The following is a 26,942-nucleotide window of genomic DNA, read 5'->3' as shown; positions in this document are numbered from 1 at the left end:
GAGGATGTAAATAGAGGATATAAAAAAGAAACTTAAGGGAGAGAATGACAGAGGTAGGAGGAATGAAGAAGAATGTAAATGGATGTGAGATAGGTCGGAAGTGCGGCACAAACTTGAAAGGAGTGCCAAGTCGTATAGTAAATTGACTCGAAATAATGATTAAGAGAAAACTTCTAAGGGTGTCCACCTCGCCTATACCATTTCCTTTCCTATGATCTCCCCATTGTTTCCGTCCTTCTTCGTTCCTCCTCTCCTCCCTTCGTGTATTCCTTTTAGTCCGTCCTTCGTTGTATTTATTCAATAGTATCCTATGAATTACAGGTCGGTCATTATTGAATCTACGTTCGTCTGTTCATCTATTGTCTTTCGGTCGGTCATAGTATTGTTACCTAATAGTAATCGGCTTAGAAGGTATATAGGTGACTTACCGGAGTCGATGGTAATGATTGCTTCGGTGTCTGCATCGCTCTGTCCGTATAAACTAGGGTCTAGAGGAATCCGTCGAAAGATCCCTGGATCGTACTGTTGCTTATGATACTGAGTATTGCGTATCGAAATGGCGCTGCACAACATGTCGATCCTACATATCAATTAAAGGCTCTTTTTAACCAGTAACCGCGAAAAGTGGTGGTGCAAATTTTTGTCCAGAGAACCAACGATCGAATAAACTACAGCGGTCTAAAAATTCCCCGAGGCACGACGGGTTCCCATGCTGCTTGTTTTTATTCACTTTATTTGGCTGGCAACTTATCGGCGTTCCAGTTGGATACTGTACTGTACACAATTATGTACGAGCAAACGAGGTTAAATAGTTGTAGTATTGGGGGAAAAAAAAAAAAAAAAAAAAAAAAAAAAAAAAAAAGCTGTCGTAATGACCTTTTTTCGTCTTCCTAATCTACAATGCAGAGTCATTATCATGGACCCCTCTGGAGGCATATTTTTTTAATGGTCATGATGTGTCTGGGCGTAGGCCATCCAGACATGTTGCGGAGTAGGGGTAGTAACTTCCTCTAGTAATTAGAAATGTAGTAGTTAGTCCTAGGTTTGTCTATTTAGTCATCGTTTGAAAGGACTTTTTAGTCCCTCGTCCTGTATCTGGAGGCATATTTTTTTAATGGTCATGATGTGTCTGGGCGTAGGCCATCCAGACATGTTGCGGAGTAGGGGTAGTAACTTCCTCTAATAATTAGAAGTGAAGTATTTAGCTCTCGGTTTGTCTATTTAGCCATCTTTTGAAAGGACTTTTCAGTCCCTCGTCCTGTTGATATGCTAGATTCGGAATACCGATATTTCATGTTCTTTAATGATAAAAGGATTAGAAGAGAAGAGTTGTTCAGGACTCAGGAGTCTTATCATTTAGCCATCATTTGAAAGGACTTTTTAGTCCCTTGTCCGGGCTGAGTCGTATAGGACCTATAGGCATAGGTAATACCATTTTGACCAGATAGGTTGGTACCGTAGAGCTTATTCCTTCTCTAGACTAAGGCTTTCTCCTTCGGGGCCACTTCTTGACAGTATTTAAAGACATCCCATAAATATGTACTTGGGAAGTCATTAATAATAATGTTATCCTTCTTATGAACTTCTGATGAATTCACTTGGGCCACTTGGCCGTAGTCCATCAACTTTAATCAAGCTTAATGTGCTGGTATCAAAGTAAATTAATACGACACTATGAATAGGTAGCGCCACTGGTCACATACAAGCAGGGCTGGACTTGACCAGGCCCTGGGGTCGACTTTGACAATCAGCCCCCTTTTAGTAACGTTTTTTACCCTTTAAGGCGCTTTAAAACCAGCCGTCCTTAAGCCGGGGCTAACTCCGACAATATCGGCCCCTCTTAGCAACATTCCCCCCTCCCCTTTGATGCGCTTTAACACTACACACAGAAACTAGCTAGGTTGTATTTTCCTTTCGAAATTTCCCCTTTTCTGAAGATCGTTTCCCCTCTTTTTCCTGTGGTTTAGTATAGGCGCTATCACACCAAAAGATGAGAAACTATTGCGTCAGAAGAGGGGGCATTAAGGAAAATATGGCTCTAAATTAGGTACTCGTATTTTAATTTTCCTTTTTGGAAAAACTACTTGCCTGGCCTATACAAGTATACATATTTTCGAGCCCGGGACAGATGGAAACAGACCCCCTGTGAGGAGCCCGCGTCCGGGACAAATGGGACGCGATGACCCCCCTGGTTACGGCCCTGATGCCTACAAGTTCACCGAATGACAAGACTGTGTCTGGCCAGAAATGAAGAGTGGCCATATTTTATCAAATCAGGGCATGTCGCATTAGGCAGAACCCCCGGTGTGATATACCACTATGGCACTTCTCATTTCTCACAGAAACCTACGCATTTCTCTGCTTATTAGTGTTTTTGTAAAAAAAAAAAAATAATATTACATTTTATTATTATAGGGAGGCCTATAATTCAACAGTGGGAAGCCCTATAAAAACATTTTGTTTCATGTTTGTTTACATATCGAAATATTGTTGCCTTTATTACCCCGACATCCCGGGATACCATTTTCACCACACGCTGTCGATCGACACAGTCGACATAGTGTGGACGCAGCTTTCGAGAGAAATTGAGGGTAGAGAGGGAGGGAGAGAGATAAGAGATGAAGAAATGAAGACAAGTCATAAAAAGAAAAATTACAATTACACCTAACGTTAGGTGCCATTAATCAGTGTACAGTCATAGGAAAGCACCATAGAATCATGATGAAATTAAAAACAATAAAATGAAGAAAAAAACTACCCATAAAAACACTTCTATACACATAAATGTTAACCCTTTCATGAACTGATGAAAAGCAGGAATTCAAGAGCATTGTCTAAGTTAGGAATAGAAATACCTATATTTGAAATTAAACCAATAACAGCGCTCTTAAGAACTAGAATGCCTCCCTCAGCTTTTTCACCCCATTAGGAGCTTTAACACTAGTATGTCGTTGCGCTAATCCCTTCTGAGTTAGATCAGGTTTACCATAACATCAGGCTCATTTTGGGTGTCAGCCATCACTGTGTCGAATTTGGCTCGTAATACCTTTTCAATGGGGAAGCATTAAGGGTTAATCAAACACATGAGAGTACTATGAGGAGCTGGTAAGTCATAAAACTCATTGAATAATGAAAACGCACAACATAGGCCGAGTCAACAATAAAACATACAAGATAAGAGAGTGTGGGTGGGAGGGAGAGGAGGAAGAAGAGGAACTTGTTATCACCAGATATGTAGCTATGGCGTGTATATTATTCCATACAAAAACTTCAGAGGAAGAAAAAGGGGGGGGAGAACTCCCTCCCTATATCTGGGAAAGGGAGGAAATAACTCACTCTCCCTCCTAATAACTGGGGTATCTTGTTACATCAATGACACAATCACCATGTCATACTGTCATATCACACACAGTGGTGTAAGTTGATCCAATACACCATAAAGGGGGTGGGGAGTTCTGTAGGCTTCATACACATTTACACTTAACATTTTTCGGTTAATTTAAATGAGAAAAGGGACTTTTCAGTCTCATTCTGGCAGTATAAACAGGGTATATTCTATTCTATTATTTGTTTTATTTAAGCTCATTATTACGTCCACTAGGATTACTATATTATCAGTTTTGCTGTGTATTGCCTTGGCCATATTTTTGGCTTCTTACCTATTAGCCTATTAGTAACTTATTAATTTAGTAGGACAGGAACGATTTTCGGTTGTCCCATTTCTACACCACTGTTAATACACATGAGTTACGTCACGCAATCCTATCAGTTTCACTCCATTGATACCATTTCCTCCCTCTTTATCATCTTTTCTTCTTCTTTCCTCTTTGTCACTCCTTTCTTTTCTTCTTTTCTATACCTATGTACCTTCTTTTTCTTCTGTCATTCCTTTGCTCCTTTCTTCCTTTGTAACCTCTCTCTCCCTCTTTGTCACTCCTTGTCTTCTTTCCAGCTCTTTCCCTCACTCTTTCATCAAATTTTCTCGATTTTCCATGACTTTTTGGCCGATTTTCAGATTCCATGACTTTCCCAGGTCGCGTATAAAACCCTGCAGAAGAAGGAACTAGGGAAAAGGGAAGAGAGGGGTGAGGGAAGGCATAAGATAGATAGGAAAGAGGGGGAGAAAGAAGAGGAGGAGGCAGAAGAGGTAGTTGGAAAGACTGGAGAGAAGAGGAGACATGAGAGACAGAAAGAAAGAGAGAGGTGAGGGGAAAAGATAGGCAGAGACGGAGGGAGGGATAGACAGAGAGGGAGATAATAAGGCTCTAAAGAGTGGTAAGGGAGAAAATTCTTACGCTTAATAGGTGGAAAGAGAAAGATATAGCCAAAGAAACGACAGAGGGAGGTAAGGAAGGAAGAAGAAAAGAAAATCTAAATTAAATAGTCTGGCGCTGAAAATGATGATAATGATAATCAAAATATTCAAATAGTAACGGTCATAGGCCATATTATTATTCCGCAGACATTTCACTGCCAGTGGCGTAGTCATCAAAAGAAATAAAGAATTAATGATGACATCCCAATAATAATAGTTAATAGCGTAAAAGCGAAGCTGTAAAACGTTCTTGGCATTAAAATCACAGTCTATCGTAGATACTTGGGAAAATTTTCACTCCTTGGGAAACACATTGGAATTGAGTAGTTTAGACTAGTTTAGAGTATGGATATAGAATTTCAAAAGCCGCCACTGATCAATTTTCTCATCATGTCGATTATTTCTATCTCGAATTTCAGCCCAGAAGAACGAGAACAAAAACATTTTAATTAAAATTTCAGACTACATGCGTAGTATACGTATAATAGAATAGAATAGTCTACCTAGCATGGCTACATAGATAGGTAGAATACTTACATTGAAATAATCATAATGGAAAACAGAAGTATTTTCCATTATTTTCATTTCCTCTCTCACTTGTTTCGGCCTTTTCATATCAGTCTTTTCCTTCCTTTGGTGTCCCACTGATTCGTCAAAAAAGGGCTCCATACTATGTCGCCCTCCCTCCCATTTTCTCTCTTTCCCTTCAGAGTTGCCTACCCCTCTCTTCAGCAGTCTTTCAAACCCAAAAGTGGGGATATCATCCATGGAAATCACTCGAATATGATGTATACTGTATTAATCTACCTACTTTTATACAGGGAGAGGTAGGGAAATCTGGACGTCGAAACCACTCAATATGTTACCACAGTCCAAGTTCAAGTGAGCCAGAATAATAAACGCCACAAATCAGACTTCTACCTCTCAACTCAACCGATGGGATTCATCTCTCATGTCCGATATGGAGGGGTTTTCACTTCATTTCCATAACTTCCCCTTCCAGTTCCTTCCTTTTCTCTGAACTAAAAGAATGTCGCCCTCCCTCCCATTTTCTCTCTTTCCCTTCAGAGTTGCCTACCTCTCTCTTCAGCAGTCTTTCAAACCCAAAAGTGGGGATATCATCCATGGAAATCCCTCGAATATGATGTATACAGTATACTGTATTAATCTACCTACTTGAAATTTATTATGAAATCTATCTCTATCTATTCAGTTGTTCAATCACTTCATAGTGTGGTTACGTACTTAAAGCAATTAACTCAATACAGCTTCAGCATTCGGTCCAGTAGGTACCTAATATTAGGTACTCGGGTCAAGTACATTTGTGCGTGCTCGTATATGGGATCTATCCTTTAATAAACCTTTAGCCCTTATCTTGGAGCAACAGTCATGTGTACAATGTTAGCTTTAACATCTCATAGAACTCTCACATTATCATAGGATTGCCGAGAATGTTCAAATCAAAGTCCAAGTGTTCAAAAGAATATGGCTTCTGGACCTCATTGTAACGGTAAAGAACTCTCAACATGTTGACATTATTTTATGAAACTGCCTTTGTTAACGGTACAACAGCAGAGCAAGATCAAGAATACTGGTATGCGACACTATTCAAATTTCAATTATCCACCTACCTCTAGGTGGCACCTAAGAATTTATTACACCTAGGTGTTGAACAGTATGCTGTTACAATAGCTCAAGGGTAAAATTCGGAAATACCTATATTTGTAATTAAACCAATAACAGCGCTCTTAAGAACTAGAATGCCTCCCTCAGCTTTTTCACCCCATTAGGAGCTTTAACAGTAGTATGTCGTTCGCGCTAATCCCTCCTGAGTTAGATCAGGTTTACCATAACATCAGGCTCATTTTGGATGTCAGCCATCACCAATTGAACCAATAACAGCGCTCTTAAGAACTAGAATGCCTCCCTCAGCTTTTTCACCCCATTAGGAGCTTTAACACTAGTATGTCGTTCGCGCTAATCCCTCCTGAGTTAGATCAGGTTTACCATAACATCAGACTCATTTTGGGTGTCAGCCATCACTGTGTCGAATTTGGCTCGTAATACCTTTTCAATGGGAAAGCACTAAGGGTTAATCAAACACATGAGAGTACTATGAGGAGCTGTTAAGTCATAAAACTCATTGAATAATGAAAACGCACAACACAGGCCGAGTCAACAATAAAACATACTTCTCTTTCTTTCTCATGAAATAAGACAAACATTAAAAACTAATTAAACAATAGAAAAAATAATGGGTAACAATAAAAGAATAAAATAAAATAAAATAAGGCAGTATCCAGCATTCAGCAAAACAGTCATAAAAACTCTGTTCAATATCTACATGGAGAGCGAGGGAACACCACTTACCTATCCTCTGATATTGCTCACGATGCTTTTTCTGTTTTTGTTTCGAACCCCCTCGCTAATATGTTTTTTGATATTTACAAGATATCAAGATATTACGAAAAGCAGCATGAAAATCAACACAATAAAGAGACAACGAACGTTAATTATAGTTGTATTCGATTATGTGAGTTTTTTCAGTCATCATATGAATTTTTTCTTTGGGCTAGTTTGGACAATGGCCCCCCTACCACACCCGCTGCCAGTCCAAACTATTCCAAGGAGAAATTTCGTATGATGACTGAAAAAAAGTCACATAATCGAAGACAGCTTATCTCGTAAAAAAGGTGCACTGATACTCAAGTGTGGACATTTTGAATTTGTACAAGTTTTTCATCTTTATACAATCGAAACAAGAGAGAGGCAGAATTTAAAATGATGTAGGCAAATGATAAATCATTTGCCTTCATGACTCATCAGGCAATCTTGAAACTGTGATTCAATATTTTATATGTTGGGAGCTTCAACAATTCACGTGATAGAATTGTCAAAGAGAATAAGACCAGTGCCAATTTTTTCCAGCATAGTAAGAGTGTAAATTTGTCTTCAGTCAATCCTCCCTATGAAGATCTACAAGTATACAATAGATATGAATGTTTGTATACTATAGGTACCTACTGTAAACCATAATTTTATCACTACTGGGAAATAATTAGTAGGAATAATGTTACTCACTCTGAATTGGACTGTTACCTTGAAGAAATAAGGGCACAACGTAAAACTAAATTGATTTCACATGAACTCTCTGATTAAACATAGCCTCACCTTCTAAAATCAAGAAAAATGCCTAGGGCTAAATGTCCATCCAAAGAAAGTTGATATGATGGTAATATCAACAGGAATTAGAAACTAAATTTGGAAAGTTATGTTTGCCAAGTATTTATCACATTCCATGGGTGATGCAGTGGGAAATAAGGGTGTATTTTAAGGAAATGGAAAAATTATGCACTTAAAACACCTGTATCCTAACCTAACCAATCATTCCATAGATTTTATTGACCAATCTACCGAGGTACCTAGCTAATTTTAGTTAAAGATAGAAAGTTAAAAAAGACAATTTAAGTTAAGTTTGAAATGTGGTGCTGAAGACGAATGAAGAAGATCAATGGACGGAGCGCATGAGCAATGAGAGAGTACTGGAACTTGTTGGAGAAAGATGGCAAATTTGGAGAACACTTGTAGAGAGAAGATATAAATGGATCGGTCACCTATTCAGACATAATGAGTTCAAGGTGTCAATTATTGAAGGAAAGCGAGAAGGAGAGCAAGGAAGAGGAAGGCCACGCTTGGATTACATCAGTCAAGTAGTGAGATACTCCGGAGATCTTACACGATGATGAAGAGGAAGGCGTCAGATAGAGAAGCGTGGAGAGCTACCGACCAATCCCAGGATTGATATAATTGATGATGATTGAGATAGTTACCTCGGAAAGAGGAGGTACTACCTCCAAACCAAACTCGGCATATAAACCCAACTGAAAGATAATTAAATAATGTCACCCTAAAGAAATAAAATCAACTCACGGACAAAAACAAATCGGCTGCAGAACAAAATAGAAAGAAAAAGTTGTCATGAAAAATGTATGTAAAATAACAAACATAAAATTAATAAAAAGTACAAATGTACAAAAGTTGTATACAGAAATTTGTTTTTTATATAACACAAAAAAATACTATTTACCTATGTATGTAAAAACTATATAATCGGAGGCCCCTCCACAATAAATGAGAAAATTGTGTATTGCCCAACACAGAGTTGCTTATGAGAGACGTTTAAAGTGACGTATCTATGTACCCTAGCTGTGAGGTATCCTATCACCCTAACCCACTGTAGAGCGAACAAGGGAACTTCTATTCAAAGAGGTACGTTTTACGAAGTTCTTGTTCGTTTAGGTAAAAAAAGGGACGGTTAGAGTAAAGATGCATCGGTAACGAACCCACGAAAATATCTTAAAACCAATCCAGAAATTGCTGTTTCCGAAGAAAAAAAAAAAAAAAGGAAAATCGAAGCAACTTTTCTTGGGACATAGTGAAACTAAACTACGTGAAAGTTGCAAAATAGGTACCTACTCGTACTTTGAAGAGTTGCATTTCTATTCATTTATTCGGTAAAAAAAGGTAAAGTTTAGTTGACAAATACCACTTCCGAAACGTCCAACAAATTTCTTCCTCCACGGACATATAATATTTATTTAAAACGGACAGAGGTAAAACAGTGTTTATCTTCTCTGCTCGTAACTAATCTTTGAATCGAAACGTCCAACAAATTTCTTCCTCCACGGACATATAATATTTATTTAAAACGGACAGAGGTAAAACAGTGTTTATCTTCTCTGCTCTTAACTAATCTTTGAACAGAGTTCCCATAATATAGATTTCGCTCTACGTTCATACAGGTTGTTAAGCCTGTAAATTGAACAGGACATTGACTTTTGGAATAGTCAATTCACCTTAATCCTGACTCTACTTTGTGGTTCCTGAGCTGACAAAATTGCATTTTGAATGAGAAAATAAAAACGAGGGAACTGAAAATGAAAACCTACACCTTATCGTCACTATTAATAGCTCAACGTATGAACATTACTAATTGTTCGTATGAACAACATAATTATGAACACTACCAATTGTTCGTATGAACATTACTAGTTCTACGTATAAACCGGTTGGGCGGAAGAGCTCAACCAACTGACTAATAATGTTAAAAGTTAAAACTGGTGTTGTCTTTTTGTCTCCTGATATAAAAGGTCGGTGGTCTATTAACAGATATTATATCATTGGGGGCCTTTATGATATTTGGGTAGGTAGGTACCAGAACTACCAGATTGAAAGACATTCCGATTTTTTTGAAGGGCATAAAATTAGTATTAGTAAAGCGTGCTAAGTAGAGTTCACATTTTCAACACCACAGGTCCTTTAATGTCCTTAATAAATGTGTGTTAAAAATTGTTTTAAAGCATTTGAAAAAGAAAATTTAGCATGCAATAAGTTGATAAAATAGAAAGAAATTTTCTTCTGCCGGGGTCACAGTCGGAGTTTAAAATCGGTTTAACTTCAACTCTCGGATTAAGCAATCTAATTGGTCTTTTTTTTACCAACCAATCAGATTGTTTAATCCAAGAGTTAAATTTAAACCGAGTTTAAACTCTGTGGCCCCGGCCATTAGAAATGTTAAATCTAGGATTAGTTTGGTTAGTCCGTCTGCCACGCATCACTCTCAGGCTTAGTGTGACATCACGGCCCTTACCCTTACATTTATACTTCTCCTCACGTAGTGACTCAATACGGCGTCTCTGCATGCGCTTTGGCGTGTCGCATCGCGCACCGGATGTTTCTATCGGGTTCTTGTGCAGTCCTGTAGATATGCTAGATTCGGAATACCGATATTTCATGTTCTTTAATGATAAAAGGATTAGAAGAGAAGAGTTGTTCAGGACTCATGCAGGAGTCTTATCATTTAGCCATCATTTGAAAGGACTTTTTAGTCCCTTTTCCGGGCTGAGTCGTACACTATAGGACCTGTAGGCATAGGTAATACCATTTTGACCAGATAGGTTGGTACCGTTTTGCCTATTCCTTCTCTAGACTAAGGCTTTCTCCTTCGGGGCCACTTCTTGACAGTATTTAAAGACATCCCATAATTCTTGTGCAGGTATTCGGCCAACCAGCGCAGGTTACAGTCGCAGATGAACGGGTTGCGTGCCAAGTGCCTGAAATCAAAGAATAGAAATAATAGAATAGAATAGAACAGCGATTTCCAACTAGTGGCTCGCCAGACCATTTTTGTGGCCCGCGAAGCTTTTAGGGTGGGCTCCCTCGGGCTTGATTTTCGCTCTTGGAGTAAACTCCGAAAATGGAGCATGTGGCCCGCAAACACATGGAAGTTGCACATCCCTAGGCAGTCACCTGCGTAGCGCGTACGGAACTCTTCCACACCTGAGGAATAGAATAGATTGGATTGGAAAAATTCTTACCTCTTTAAAATTAGGGATATCATAGAATAGATTGGATACTTGGAATAATTCGTAACCACTGCCATATTAAATAATTAAGTAATTCGTTTTCATATGCTGCACAGTGTACGTGTTAGACCTGTTTAACAGGTGGTCTATTAACAGATATTATATCATTGGGGGCCTTTATGATATTTGGGTAGGTAGGTACCAGAACTACCAGATTGAAAGACATTCTGATTTTTTTGAAGGGCATAAAATTAGTATTAGTAAAGCGTGCTAAGTAGAGTTCACATTTTCAACACATGTTGTTCAACATCACAGGTACTTTAATACATCCCATAAATATGTACTTGGGAAGTCATTAATAATAATGTTATCCTTCTTATGAACTTCTGATGAATTCACTTGGGCCACTTGGCCTTAGTCCATCAACTTTAATCAAGTACTTGGGAAGTCATTAATAATAATGTTATCCTTCTTATGAACTTCTGATGAATTCACTTGGGCCACTTGGCCGTAGTCCATCAACTTAATGTGCTGGTATCAAAGTACATTAATACGACACTATCAATAGGTAGCGCCACTGATCACATACAAGCAGGGCCGGACTTGACCAGGCCCTGGGGTCGACTTTGACAATCAGCCCCGTTTTAGCAACGTTTTTTACCCTTTAAGGCGCTTTTAAACCAGCCGTCCTTAAGCCGGGGCTAACTCCGACAATATCGGCCCCTCTTAGCAACATGCCCCCCTCCCCTTTGAGGCGCTTTAACACTACACACAGAAACTAGCTAGGTTGTATTTTCCTTTCGAAATTTCCCCTTTTCTGAAGCTCGTTTCCCCTCTTTTTCCTATGATTTAGTACAGGCGCTATCACAGCAAAAGATGAGAAACTATAGCGTCAGAAGAGGGGGCATTAACGAAAATATGGCTCTACGAGTAAATTAGGTACTCGTATTTTGATTTTCCTTTTTGGAAAAACTACTTGCCTGGCCTATACAAGTATACATATTTCCGAGCCCGGGACAGATGGAAACAGACCCCCTGTGAGGAGCCTGCGTCCGGGACAAATGGGACGCGATGACCCCCCCTGGTTACGGCCCTGCCTGCAAGTTCACCGAATGACAAGACTGTGTCTGGTCAGAAATGAAGAGTGGCCATATTTTATCAAATCAGGGCATGTCGCATTAGGCAGAACCCCCGGTGTGATATGCCACTATGGCACTTCTCATTTCTCACGGAAACCTACGCGTCTCTCTGCTTATTAGTGTTTTTGTAAAAAAATAATATTACATTTTATTATTATAGGGAGGCCTATAATTCAACAATGGGAAGCCCTATAAAAACATTTTGTTTCATGTTTGTTTACATATAGAAATATTGTTGCCTTTATTATCCCGGGATACCATTTTCACCACACGCTGTCGATCGACACAGTCGACAATGTCGATATTTAGCCATCATTTGAAAGGACTTTTTAGTCCCTTGTCCGGGCTGAGTCGTATAGGACCTATAGGCATAGGTAATACCATTTTGACCTAAAACATACTGAGTGGCCAGTAACCTTTACCTTCCCCTCTTGGCCAGTAACTTATAGCTAACAACTACCCTCTCGGCCAATGGCCACTAACCTCCATCCCCTGATCCCCCTCTTCTAGTCAGTAATCCCCTCTTCTCTGTGGGCCCCTAGAAGGTATCACAGTACCCTCTCGGCCAATGGCCACTAACCTCCATCCCCTGATCCCCCTCTTCTAGTCAGTAATCCCCTCTTCTCTGTGGGGCCCTAGAAGCTATCACTATCACATTACCCTCTCGGCCAATGGCCACTAACCTCCATCCCCTGATCCCCCTCTTCTAGTCAGTAATCCCCTCTTCTCTGTGGGGCCCTAGAAGGTATCACAGGATAAAATTTACTCAACATTTTTCGTAAAAAAAAAAAAAAAAAAAAAAAAAAAGTTCTTGAAAGGTGCACTCACGTTAAAAAAGTCATTGTTGAGTGATAAATAAATTAATATCTTTCCCTCCTTCATTCTTTCGAAGTCTCCTGGATTGCTATCCATTTCAAATGTCCTTCAAATTGGTACAGAATTACAGATTGATTGCCAGACACCCATACAACCGACCGTCTCGTCTGACAGACTAAGGTTTCACAGACCGGAGTGTGTCATACCGTCTTAACAGTTTTTTTTTCAAAAAAAAAAAAAAAAAAAAGTTCTTGAAAGGTGCACTACGTTAAAAAAGTCATTGTTGAGTGATAAATAAATTAATATCTTTCCCTCCTTCATTCATTCGAAGTCTCCTGGATTGCTATCCATTTCAAATGTCCTTCAAATTGGTACAGAATTACAGATTGATTGCCAGATACCCATACAAGCAAGGCTTGCCAGGACTGACCCGTCAATGCAAACCATTAAATGGAGCACCAAGACACATGTTAATATCAGAGACATTCACCCTACAGTCCTCCTCCCACCTGATATCAGCAAGATCTACTGCAGATGAAGAAATGAAGACAAGTCATAAAAAGAAAAATTACAATTACACCTAACGTTAGGTGCCATTAATCAGTGTACAGTCATAGGAAAGCTCGATAGAATCATGATGAAATTAAAAACAATAAAACGAAGAAAAAAACTGCCCATAAAAACACTTCTATACACATAAATGTTAACCCTTTCATAAACTGATGAAAAGCAGGAATTCAAGAGCATTGTCTAAGTAATCTAAGTTAGGAATAGAAATACCTATATTTGTAATTGTAAGGTACCTATGCATAAAGCCAAGAGCTCTCCAAAGACTGATGCTGTAATCCCATTTTATATATGTAAAGTTCAGGAATTACTGAGGCATATGTTGCTTTATAAAGTCAATACATCACTTTACGTTTGACAACACTGTTTTGTCAGCCAATGACTCGATCTAAATTCTCAAGCTAAAAGAGACGGACTATAGACTGGCGTTCACTTGTTTCTCTATATGGCTCGTATTTATCTATCAACGAGATTTTAATGAGAAGTTCAGTAGAGCGTTAAAAACAAACAACTCTATTATTTATGTTCTCTACAGAGTGCGAGAGTATCACTAACCTATCCGCACATCAACAGTATTGTTCCACAAGATCATTATAGTATTATAGGTACATAATCATACACAGGATCATTATAGGTATAGTGGAATAGGTACATAATCATAAGAATAGGTACTCCTATGTTACTGTACCTATTTCATTCAACTATCCATATTAGATATGTATTATTACATAGCCATAAATACTCCTAACTCATAAATATAAGCGAAGGAACATGAGAGATTGGTCTCTTCCCAACTCTATTATTTATGTTCTCTACAGAGTGCGAGAGTATCACTAACCTATCCGCACATCAACAGTATTGTTCCACAAGATCATTATAGGTACATAATCATACACAAGATCATTATAGGTACAGTGGAATAGGTACATAATCATAAGAATAGGTACTCCTAAGTTACTGTACCTATTTCATTCAACTATCCATATTACATATGTATTATTACATAGCCATAAATACTCCTAACTCATAAACATAAGCGAAGGAACATGAGAGATTGGTCTCTTCTTTTGATCTTTGATTTGTGGCGTTTATTATTCTGGCTCACTTGAACTTGGACTGTGGTAACATATTGAGTGGTTTCGACGTCCAGATTTCCCTACCTCCCCCTGTATATCCCTACCTCCCTACCGCTCCCTGTATATCCCTTTACCTATGCATATAAAGTCCATATTACTCCCCCCCCACTCCTACTGTCCTGTCACTCAAATTTGTACAGGGTGAAATGGAGACGGGTCACAAAAACTGAAAAGTCTCAAAACGAGAAACAGGTCTCAAAAACTAACAGAATTTCGTGACTTCGCTCCTTTTGTGGAAGACTCATCTAAACTTACATACCTAATACCTAAGATGTAGGTACTTTGAAGCTTGAATTCAAAAGTTCTTTATAGGATTTATTATTTATAGGATATTCCTAGAATTAGGGTGCTGTCAGAAATGGTAGATAGTATTGGTAGTTGACGCGGGAATAAAATTGGTTTATTATGTATTGTAATAATTGCAATATTAATCCCACAACTCTTCCGGGTTGAGAAAAGATTTTACTGTGAGAGAAGTCTGCCATTAAAGCCTTTAAGAATATATATATATATTGGTTTATCTGGAACTGGAATTACAGATTGGTTAAGAACTTAATACAAATGGTTTTAGTGAGCGACCTTGTATATTGTAATGAACATGTAAATATACAAAATTGTATACAAGAAGTGTGAAATGCTGATTTGTGTATTTACATAATAGCTAACTTGTCTTCCTATCTCTCTCTATCCTGCAACTGTTGTTACCGTGTAATGTAACACTGCAAGTGACACATGCAGGTGACATTTCTGTCTCGCTTCCTCCTCCTCCTCCTCCTCCTCCTCCTCCTCCTCCTCCTAGACCCCTACCCTTTTCCACCTCTTCTCTATCAGTCTTTCCAACTACCTCTTCTGCCTCCTCCTCTTCTTTCTCCCCCTCTTTCCTATCAATCTTTTGCCTTCCCTCACCCCTCTCTTCCCTTTTCCCTAGTTCCTTCTTCTGCGGCAATATTAATCCCACAACTCTTCCGGGTTGAGAAAAGATTTTACTGTGAGAGAAGTCTGCCATTAAAGCCTTTAAGAATATATATATTGGTTTATCTGGAACTGGAATTACAGATTGGTTAAGAACTTACAAATGGTTTTAGTGAGCGACCTTGTATATTGTAATGAACATGTAAATATACAAAATTGTATACAAGAAGTGTGAAATGCTGATTTGTGTATTTACATAATAGCTAACTTGTCTTCCTATCTCTCTCTATCCTGCAACTGTTGTTACCGTGTAATGTAACACTGCAAGTGACACATGCAGGTGACATTTCTGTCTCGCTTCCTCCTCCTCCTCCTCCTCCTCCTCCTCCTAGACCCCTACCCTTTTCCACCTCTTCTCTATCAGTCTTTCCAACTACCTCTTCTGCCTCCTCCTCTTCTTTCTCCCCCTCTTTCCTATCTATCTTATGCCTTCCCTCACCCCTCTCTTCCCTTTTCCCTAGTTCCTTCTTCTGCAGGGTTTTATACGCGACCTGGGAAAGTCATGGAATCTGAAAATCGGCCAAAAAGTCATGGAAAATCGAGAAAATTTGATGAAAGAGTGAGGGAAAGAGCTTCTAAACAAACAGAGTTACAGAAGAAGGAAGGAGAAAGGAATGACAGAAGAAAAAGAAGAAGGTAGTGAGAAAAGGGAAGAACGCCGATTCGGTCCCATCTGGTGAGAATATCACATGACTTTCCTTATCCTATTGAATGATGCTTACTTTGAGTGTTCTTTTACCCTAACTTTTACAATATCTCTAACCGTTTAGTCGGTATAGCTGAAAACCGCCAAAAAACGGTCGAAATCTGTCCGAATGCGGTCAAAATACCGCTAAGCGCTTCTCAATGTTTACATTTTTTTGTTTCCAAGCGGTTAGAGATATTGTAAAAGAACACTCAAATAAGCATCATTCAATAGGATAAGGAAAGTCGTGTGATGTTCACACCAGATTTTTTGTTTCCAATTTGTGACAGCACGCTTGCTGTTGCAACTTAAGTCTGACCACACGCTTAATAATTTGGTTACGTTATTTTATATACATAGGTACATACAAACCTATAAGCACCATCCATAGGTATTGGAGATCAGATCAGAATAGCGACAGGTAGATAAATCAGGTACCAATTCAAGTGTGGGACCCAATTGGTACTTAGACCCTCTCAAACTCGGGACCCAATTGGTCACTGACCCTCGCGATTTCGGGACCCAATTGGTGTTAAAAAACAGGTTTTGGGACCGAATCGGTTTCCTCCCGGGAAAAAAGGAAAGAAGACAAGAAGTGACAAAGAGGGAGAGAGAGGTTACAAAGGAATGACAGAAGAAAAGGAAGGTACATACCTAGGTAGAAAAGAGGAAAAAGAAGAAAAGAAAGGAGTGACAAAGAGGAAAGAAGAAGAAAAGATAATAAAGAGGGAGGAAATGGTATCAATGGAGTGTAACTGATAGGATTGCATGACGTAACTCATGTGTATTAACAGTGGTGTAGAAATGGGACAACCGAAAATCTTTCCTGTCCTAAATTAATTAACAGATAAAAAGCCAAAACCAACTACTACTGCTAGTCCATACCTAACCGTAGAATATTGTCTTAAATGGCTTAGTTCTTAATTTAATAGTAACACTTAGTGGTCAAAATAGCACCTAAAACTATTAATAAATGAGATGGCAAATTCTAATTCATATCAAACAAACCAAATAACAGGTACCTAGACCTATGGAAGCTGGAAAATCTACCTCTCCGCCACCCCTTATGAGGTGTATTGGATCAAGCTACACCACTGGTGTATGATATGACATGGTGATTGTGTCATTGATGTAAAAAGATACCCCAGTTATTAGGAGGGAGAAGTAATAATATCCTCCCTTTTCCAGATATAGGGAGGGAGTTCTCCCCTCTCCCCTTTTTCTTCCTCTGAAGTTTTTGTCTGGAATAATATACACGCCATAGCTACATATCTGGTGATAACAAGTTCCTCTTCTTCCTCCTCTCCCTCCCACCCACACTCTCTTATCTCTCTCCCTCCCTCTCTACCCTCAATTTCTCTCGAAAGCTGCGTCCACACTATATCGACATTGTCGACTGTGTCGATCGACAGCGTGTGGTGAAAATGGTATCCCGGGATGTAAAAAAATGAGGAGATAGATATTGGAGACAAATTGAAAATGAAGAAATGCATTATGGTATTGTCATTTTGGCACAGACTTAAAACAAGAGACACAGACTTAAAACAAGAGAACAAACACATCTCAATGATTGCCAAGAAAAAATACTCTACAAGCTTCATTTTTCCTCTGACATTGCATTTTCATACTGGGCTAACCAGAAAGAAAATGGGGGGAAAATTGCATTTTTTTCTTCATATCCAGAAATATGTGTTTCATCCGTTTTTACTTTCCTTATCCTATACCTAGGAAATGTATTTATTTCGTAGCAGTGACACAACTGCTACAGACTCCGTGGTCTGTGTCGTACCTGTCGCATGTGATTGTGTCGCATCATGTCCATCCCGTAGTAAATACTTCTCCTTTAGTTGCCGATGCTGGGTCAACACAAGAGCACCAGAAACTAACCTAGGATTCAAGTTTTCTTCTTCTTACTTTTCTTGCGAAAGATAGTAAGTACTTTTCCCCGACACTTCTGACTGCCAAAGTAGGTACTTGGCAACTTCATGTCCAGGTCCACATTACACAATAATGTCAAAGTTTTTCCTGTCTCACCCTGTAGTTTTGAAAAGTCCCCAAGTTGGGATCTATAAATTATTTCACTTCCTATTCCCTAACTCCCTATCTGTCTGCAAAATTCTAGGTCAAGGCCTCAAGTGTACAGTCCAAAGACATAAATTGCAATGTATGTTTTCATACACGTACATGGACAATGTACATATATTATGTAGAAAGTATTTTACAAATTATACATGCTTCATACATATCCTTCCGAGTTTTCTGACATTGATAAATTGAATGAAAATCGTTTCCAGAGTCCAGGGGTTTGTTGTGCAACGTTTCACTTGAAATTGAAATGTTTCCCATTTAATACCGCCTTTTTTAAATGGGATGTTTCCCATAGAATCTTCTTTTTCTGTAGGTTTTAATGGTAGGTTTCTGTGTGCTCTACCACCCAACCGGAAATATCTTCATCTATTTGGTAACTTAGGTGATTTTTCGTTTCAAGGATTGAATCATTGAAAATAGACCATCAATTTTCAGCAGGATTTACGTAAAAAAAAAGCATTTTTCTCTGATTGAGAACTAGACAAGCGAAAAGTTGGAAAATTAAGCGTAGGTACTTAGTAGGAAGGAAACGGAGGATGTGGAGGAGAATGAAAAGGACAATAAAGAGGAGGTGGAGAAGGAAAGTAAGAGGAAAGAAAGGGAAAAGAAGGAGGAGGAGGAGGAGGAGGAGGAGGAGGATAGTTGAAAAATCTTATTCACTGAGTGAAAACAAAAGATCTTTTCTGGACGTTCATTCTTTGATCAATATGCTCCATTAAGTATTCTGAGCTAATTTTCTTCGTTCACTGTGAATTGTGTGAACTTGTGAAGTCACGAAGCTTGGTATATTTACCTTGACCTCTGGGCCTTTACAGTAATTATGATCAGTCGTAACTGTTCAATTGTCAGTTTTACACTGGCGTGTAGTCCGATTTATCAGCCGAGTCCATTTTGTTTCCAGTCACCCATTGGACTTCATTGGAGCCCCTTCAAAAAATTATAAACGCCACTGATCTCACTGAAGCCTCTTATTACAAGGGAAAGGGGAGGTGATGATCAGTATGACAAGGGAAAGATCGAGAAACAAACTTCAGAAGAAGGGAACTTCCGAAAGGAAAATAAGTACACCATATGTAAAAATACACAAGTACAAAAATGGTGAAAGTTTTTTTTATGAACTTTATAGGATTGTATCAATATGTAAGTACAGTCCACTTCAACTTGGAAGTCCGATGACCTCTGTCAAAAAATTGTCAAAAAATAGCTCGTTGATTAACAAGTAAGCATGTGAATAGTTGATCCCATGGGATTTTTCACGCTGAATCGAATGGTGAAACTTTTAGAACTGTCCGATTTACAGTTGAGAAGTTGCGATTCCCCTCCATGCGCTTCCATCGGACTTCCCAGTTGACGTGGACTGTAATGTGTAGTACCTATGTCATACGCAATAGTGCCAGCCAAATAAAGGAAAGAAAACAAGCTGGGCCCGTCCCTCGGGGAATTTTTTAGCCCGTAGTTTATTCGATAGTGGATTAAAGAAAATCATTACCTACTCGTATGTACCTACCTAATTTGTTTAATGTTCAGTTCATTATTATCAAATAAGAGAGTAAATGATATTGAGAAGTGGAGAGGAGGCAGAGGAGAAAAATGAAAGCGTGGAAGAAAGGAAAGAGGAAAGAAAGAAGGAGGGAGAGGAGGAGAAAGGGAGAAATAGAATGACAAAAGGAGGAAGAGTAGGACGAAGGGAAAAGTGGGGAGATCATAGAAAAGGAAATGGGTATAGGCGAGATGCACCCCTTAGAAGTTTTTCTCTTATCATTATTTCGAGTCAATTTACTATACGACTTGGCACTCTTTCAAGTTTGTGCCGCACTTCCGACCTATCTCACATCCTCCCATTTACATCCTTCTTCATTCCTCCTACCTCTGTCATTCTCTCCCTTAAGTTTCTTTTTTATATCCTCTATTTACATCCTCCTTCATTCTTCCCACCTCTATCATTCTCTTCCATAAGTCTTTTTTCTTCTCATTCTTTGCCGCGATTCTCTCACGCTCCCTCTGTCATTATTACCCGTTCTTCTTCCTATGTTCCTACTCCTTTATCTCTCCCTTTTTCTATCCGTTCTCCTTTCTATTCCTCTATTTCTCTCCCTCGTTCTATCCTTTCTCCTAATATCTTCTCCATAATTCTCCCTTCTACATTTCTCCTCTCTGTTCCTCTATCTATATATGTATCTCTCCCTCCTTTTCCCCTTTCTCCTGACAACACTGCATACATTGTAAGTCATTTGATTAATTGACAACCCTGTAAATATTTATTTTTAGTTATGTCATTTTTCGACAACTAGGTAATTCTTATTCTTACAAATAACGGCTTCGGTAGTGTAATGTTTACACTCGTCTGGTAAGCGGGAGGACAACAATTTGAATCCCATCCGAGGCATGGATTTTGATCGTCACTCTTCCCAAAACAGCAAAGTTCAAGACATTATCAGCTTGTGAAGTATCGCAAATGGAGATCCCTGTCCAGTAACGAGATCACGTGCGTTATGCCCGGATCATTTGATTATCTGACAACACTGCATACATTGTAAGTCATTTGATTAATTGACAACCCTGTAAATATTTATTTTTAGTTATGTCATTTTTCGACAACTAATTCTTATTCTTACAAATAACGGCTTCGGTAGTGTAATGTTTACACCCCGTCTGGTAAGCAGGAGGACAACAGTTTGAATCCCATCCAAGGCATGGATTTTGATCGTCACTCTTCCCAAAACAGCAAAGTTCAAGACATTATCAGCTTGTGAAATATCGCAAATGGAGTACCTACTGATTTTTAAAATGTTATCTCCATTTTTCCTGCATAAGGAATGCAATATTTGGAGTACTTTGAAGTGAGAAAAGTCTCTTCAGGAATGATCCCAAGTATACCTGAAAAGTGAAAACTCCAATGAATCTTATCAAAATATACATATAAATGAATCTAAAACCCCAAATAATTACACCGTCATCTCCTATTTTCTTTTACAGGGACCTGGTATCAAACCCATTCATCTGCAACTGTCACCTGGCCTGGTTTTCCGAGTGGCTACGCAAGCGCGATCTGACGGCTGCCAGTCCGAAGTGTGCTGGTCCTGATGCCGTACGCGATGTACCTATACATGAACTGCCCCAGCATGAGTTCAAATGTTTGAGTAAGTGTTCCCTATTTGACCAAATTTGATTTTCTCTGGTTGTTTAAAATGTTTGCAAAAATCGAACTAACCTTTGTGTATCTGTTATTTATAAAATAAATAAATAAAGAATTGAATTGAGCTAGACATATCATAATAAAGAGACACTCAAAATAAATTTTTTCCATGTAGTTTGTCTGTGTCAATGTACAAATTGATGCCTCTCCTCATTACTCAATTCCAATTTTTCTTTCAATAATTTTCCTATTTTTTAGAAAATTGATTCTACATTCATACAATAGGTTGATAGATAGAGATGAATGAAAAATGCCTGGGCTTAGAATTAAACTGCAGAGATATATATCACATTTGTACGAAGTGTCTATAAACTCTATGAAGGAAGGTAAATTTTACATCATCTTCAATCCTACATACATTTTTCCCATTTCTGGGAATAGGAGGCGACGAAGGACTGAAGAGCGGAGGTTAGAAAGTTTTCATATGTTGAAACGCGCCCGAGCTTTTTCACATTAATCCAACTTAGCATTTTTAATTAACAAAAGTTTTTTGAAGTTTCCTACTTGCTGCTTTTTCGGTGAAAAATTGAGAGTTTAGAAAGCAAGAGAATAGTTCTAACTTATTATTCTTATGTGAGCTCATGATTACAAGAGTTCTAGCTTCTGGAAAATGAGCTAAAGCAGATAATTATGATAAAGGTAACTAAAGAGAAGGGAGGGGGGGAGAGAGAGGAAGAGAGATGTGAGTGAGTAAAAGAGACCCCCAGACAAAGAAATTATTTGCTACCTACTTCTTCAGCTTCAGTAGGACTTCGAAGTAAAGATGATCAATTTGGCAAAGGGATGCCTAGGTCTAATAATATGAAAAGTCAGAGAGCAAGAGAGAGAGAGAGAGAGAGAGAGAGAGAGACAGAGGGAGGGAGAGAGAGAGAGAGAGAAAGAAAGAGGGAGACGGAGAGGGTAGAGTAGGGAAGGAAAGGTAGAACGATTACTTAAATATTAATAAACATGAAAATCAAACCTTGGAAACCTTCGCGTTTTTCCTCAAGTACTTTGGTTACTTTTTTTTATCCCATACAGGGTGGTCCAAAGAAAAGAAACTTTAAAATCACGAAGAAATTGGGTGAATTGAAAAAGAAAGGCAGGTGCTACATATTTCAAATCGTCCTGAGAACGATTACTTAAATATTAATAAACATGAAAATCAAACCTTGGAAACCTTCGCGTTTTTCCTCAAGTACTTTGGTTACTTTTTTTTTATCCCATACAGGGTGGTCCAAAGAAATGAAACTTTAAAATCACGAAGAAATTGGGTGAATTGAAAAAGAAAGGTAGGTGCTATACATATTTCAAATCGTCCTGTTTGCAAAATTTTAAGGTTATTGTAGACATAGACACGTAAAAACCAATTTTGCTGATCCTCCATTCGTGTACACTGTACAGTAGTCAACCTTTTTCAAATAAAAGAAAATGTAAACACCCTGTATAAAATTAAAAACAAGTTTCGAGGAGGGAGAATGAAAAAAAGTTTTCTACTTTTCCCAAGAAGAAAAGGAGGAAGAGGAGAAGGGAAACGGAGGGACAGAAAGGAAGAGAGGGGGTTTAAAGAAGCAAGAAGGGAGGGAGAGTAGGAGGCAGAGGGAATATTAAGGACTAAGGGAGGGAAGCCGGGATGAAGGGGAGGAAATAGGAAGGAATATGTTACGTTAAGGATATACGGAGGTTAGACTACTCGTAGCCTCCAGTCATATGTAAACATCTTAATGAAAAACAGAAATTTTCTTCGCGCCACTTGTCTCAAGGACTTTTAATGCGGGGAAAAAATTCCGTAAAGTTTCAAATATGGGGGAAAAAATCCGGTAAGTTTTTCGCGGAACTTTCCCGATTGTACCTTCTACGTATACCTCAAACCCCCAGCCCCCAGGGGTTATTAGCTTTTTCCCTGGATAGAATGAAGAAGTACACAGCTATACATGTAAGGATTGTAAGGCCCTCGGGGTTTGGTGGTATAATAGGGTATCATTTTAAATGGACCTTGCTATGTCCCACGGCATCAAAGAAAAGAATTAGTCCCCAGATGAAAGCGTCCATTTACCGTGTTATAAGAAAAGTAAAAACAATTTGGGAATTTTGACATCTCCACTAATGTGAAGAATTGAAGAAACTAACGTGAGAGCTTTGGCATCCCCACCAGCTCAAGTTAAATACTCGGTCATAAACGGAAATTTCAAGTACTTACAATGATGTCAGAGATTTCAATCCTTGAAAGGCGTCGACTGCGACTTTGGAAATTTGATTCTTGCTCAGATCACTGAAAAACAAAACAAACATTGGAATTAAAAACAGGTAGAATTCAAAGTAAAATGGTGAATGTGTTACATTTGCTGCACAAAAATTAGGAGAACAAAAATGGTTTTCTTAAATATAGTTACATGTGCCTACTGAGGATAGATGGTCATTTAAATCTACATCAAGTTATGCTTGGTTGTCGGCCTGGCAAATGACTGTCTAGACATATACGAGTACCAGTCTGGGCTATCTAATTCGGGGTGAACTCATTCCAGAGATGAGTTTGTCCGGCCATTTTAAAAACACAGGACACTTTTCTCGATGAACTGAGGAATACGAACCTGAAATATCCTTGCGGTGACAACATTATACGATTATACTCTAAATTCAAACATGTGGATTCAAATAAAAGAAATGCTTGTTCGAAATTAAATTAAAACACATCCTGACCAGAAGACGGAAAGGGGGAAAAGGAGAGGAAGAACGAGGAAGGAAAGGGATAGAGAAGGAGAGGGAATTGCGGTTATTTCCTCAGGTATGAATGGTATGAAGGTCTCAGTTGGACATTTTACATTCTCTGACCGAGTATGGACAATAAACATAGATATACGCAATAATACGTACATCCTCTGACAGTGAACGACCCAGATAAAGGATAGATAGGTACCCTCCAAAGAGGAAGAGGGACATGACATTAGAAAAGAAGAGGAGACAAACCAATATATATATATATATATATTCTTAAAGGCTTTAATGGCAGACTTCTCTCATAAAAGGAGCGAAGTCATGAAATTATGTCAGTTTTTAAGACCCATTTCCCGTTTTGAGACTTTTCAGTTTTTGTGACCCGTCTCCATTTCACCCTGTACAAATTTGAGTGACAGGACAGTAGGAGTGAGGGGAGTACTATGGACTTCATATGCATAGGTAAAGGGATATACAGGGGGAGGTAGGGATATACAGGGAGAGGTAGGGAAATCTGGACGTCGAAACCACTCAATATGTTACCACAGTCCAAGTTCAAGTGAGCCAGAATAATAAACGCCACAAATCAGACTTCTACCTCTCAACTCAACCGATGGGATTCATCTCTCATGTCCGATATGGAGGGGTTTTCACTTCATTTCCATAACTTCCCCTTCCAGTTCCTTCCTTTTCTCTCAACTAAAAGAATGTCGCCCTCCCTCCCATTTTCTCTCTTTCCCTTCAGAGTTGCCTACCCCTCTCTTCAGCAGTCTTTCAAACCCAAAAGTGGGGATATCATCCATGGAAATCCCTCGAATATGTCGTATACTGTATTAATCTACCTACTTGAAATTTATTATGAAATCTATCTCTCTCTATTCAGTTGTTCAATCACTTCATAGTGTGGTTACGTACTTAAAGCAATTAACTCAATACAGCTTCAGCATTCTACTCAACAAGAGCCTTCCTTAACTTATTCGGCTTTGAAGTTTGAAGCCATAGCCATTTAGTATCTCAATAACATCTAACGTGAGAGCACTTATTAGGAATTCTAGGAGGACTTACAAATCTCATCATTTCAATTCTCATCTCATTTTCTTCCCCCTTTCTCTCTCGTTTTAAAAATATCCAAGATCAGACGTTATGGAACGGAATTCCAATTGGGGAGGAGAGAAGAGGAGACATGAGAGACAGAAAGAAAGAGAGAGGTGAGGGGAAAAGATAGGCAGAGACGGAGGGAGGGATAGACAGAGAGAGAGATAATAAGAAGGCATCATTTCAATTCTCATCTCATTTTCTTCCCCCTTTCTCTCTCGTTTTAAAAATATCCAAGATCAGACGTTATGGAACGGAATTCCAACTGGGGAGGAGAGAAGAGGAGACATGAGAGACAGAAAGAAAGAGAGAGGTGAGGGGAAAAGATAGGCAGAGACGGAGGGAGGGATAGACAGAGAGAGAGATAATAAGAAGGCTCTAAAGAGTCTAAAGAGTGGTAAGGGAGAAAATTCTTACGCTTAATAGGTGGAAAGAGAAAGACATAGCCGAAGAAACGAGAGAGGGAGGTAAGGAAGGAGGAAGAAAAGAAAATCTAAATTAAATAGTCTGGCTCTGAAAATGATGATAATGATAATGAAAATATTCAAATAGTAACGGTCATAGGCCATATTATTATTCCGCAGACATTTCACTGCCAGTGGCGCAGACATCAAAAGATATAAAGAATTAATGATGACATCCCAATAATAATAGTTAATAGCGTAAAAGCGAAGCTGTAAAACCTTCTTGGCATTAAAATCGCAGTCTATCGTAGATTTTCACTCCTTGGGAAACACATTGGAATTGAGTAGTTTATACTAGTTTAGAGTATGGATATAAAATTTCAAAAGCCACCACTGATCAATTTTCTCATCATGTCGATTATTTCTATCTCGAATTTCAGCTCAGAAGAACGAGAACAAAAACATTTTAATTAAAATTTCAGACTACATGCGTAGTATACGTATAATAGAATAGAATAGAATAGTCTACCTAGCATGGCTACATAGATAGGTAGAAAAGAACGAGAACAAAAACATTTTAATTAAAATTTCAGACTACATGCGTAGTATACGTATAATAGAATAGAATAGTCTACCTAGCATGGATACATAGGTAGAATACATTGAAATAATCATAATGGAAAACAGAAGTATTTTCCATTATTTTTGCACTTCCTCTCTCACTTGTTCTGCCTTTTCATATCAGTCTTTTCCTTCCTTTGGTGTCCCACTGATTCGTCAAAAAAGGGCCCCATACTCCATAGCCTTTTTACTTTCTATTACCTAAATAATCATAATGGAAAACAGAAGTATTTTCCATTATTTTCATTTCCTCTCTCACTTGTTTCGGCCTTTTCATATCAGTCTTTTCCTACAATTCCTACGTTTGGTGTCCCACTGATTCGTCAAAAAGGGCTACATACTCCATAGCCTTTTTCTCTTGTCTTGATGCTCCGCTTTGCCAAGGCACTCTAAGAAGTGTATAGCATCTTAAAGTTTCTAACAAAAGCCCTCTCTATTCGATCCACTCCCAGTTTTCTTACTAACTTCTCGCTTAAACCGTCTCCATATCTCACAAAAACACTTTAAGCTAAGGTCACATCATCACCCGTTTCAACTGAACGTCGCTGAATGCTGAAATACCCAGCAACAGTCTGTTACTATCTCCCACCCAAATACGATGGCAAAAAAAATTCAGTGTAAAAATATTCACGAAAATTTGCATAAAAATGTCGAGAACGGCGAAAGAGAGGGAGGGAGAGAAGAAGATAGGGGGGGAGACATAGAGAGAGGAGGGAGGAGAAAGAAAAAGTAAGAGGGGGGAGAAGGAAAAGAGAAAGTAAAGGGGTTAGAGAGAGAGAGAGAGAGAGAGAGAGAGAGAGAGAGAGAGAGAGAGAGAGAGAGAGAGAGAGAGAGAGAGAGCGTCTCTAG

General features: G+C 38.7%; 1 protein-coding gene across 1 annotated transcript in view; it reads right to left on the bottom strand.

The window, feature by feature from the left end:
- LOC103508629 (protein slit-like) overlaps window positions 1-26,942 on the bottom strand; it is a 159,400-nt gene that overhangs the window by 8,081 nt on the left and 124,377 nt on the right. Inside the window, exons 12-14 of the mRNA XM_026823187.1 lie at window positions 10,371-10,428; window positions 9,929-10,071; window positions 429-562 (exon numbers count right to left, since the gene is read on the bottom strand). Coding sequence (XP_026678988.1) covers window positions 429-562; window positions 9,929-10,071; window positions 10,371-10,428 — 335 coding nt within the window. The remainder of the gene's footprint in view (window positions 1-428; window positions 563-9,928; window positions 10,072-10,370; window positions 10,429-26,942) is intronic.

This window comes from Diaphorina citri, unplaced genomic scaffold, assembly GCF_000475195.1.
Source record: "Diaphorina citri unplaced genomic scaffold, Diaci psyllid genome assembly version 1.1 scaffold418, whole genome shotgun sequence".
Lineage (NCBI taxonomy): Eukaryota > Metazoa > Arthropoda > Insecta > Hemiptera > Psyllidae > Diaphorina > Diaphorina citri.
Note: the sequence above shows the minus strand (reverse complement) of the source record. Positions and strands in the feature narration are given on the sequence as shown.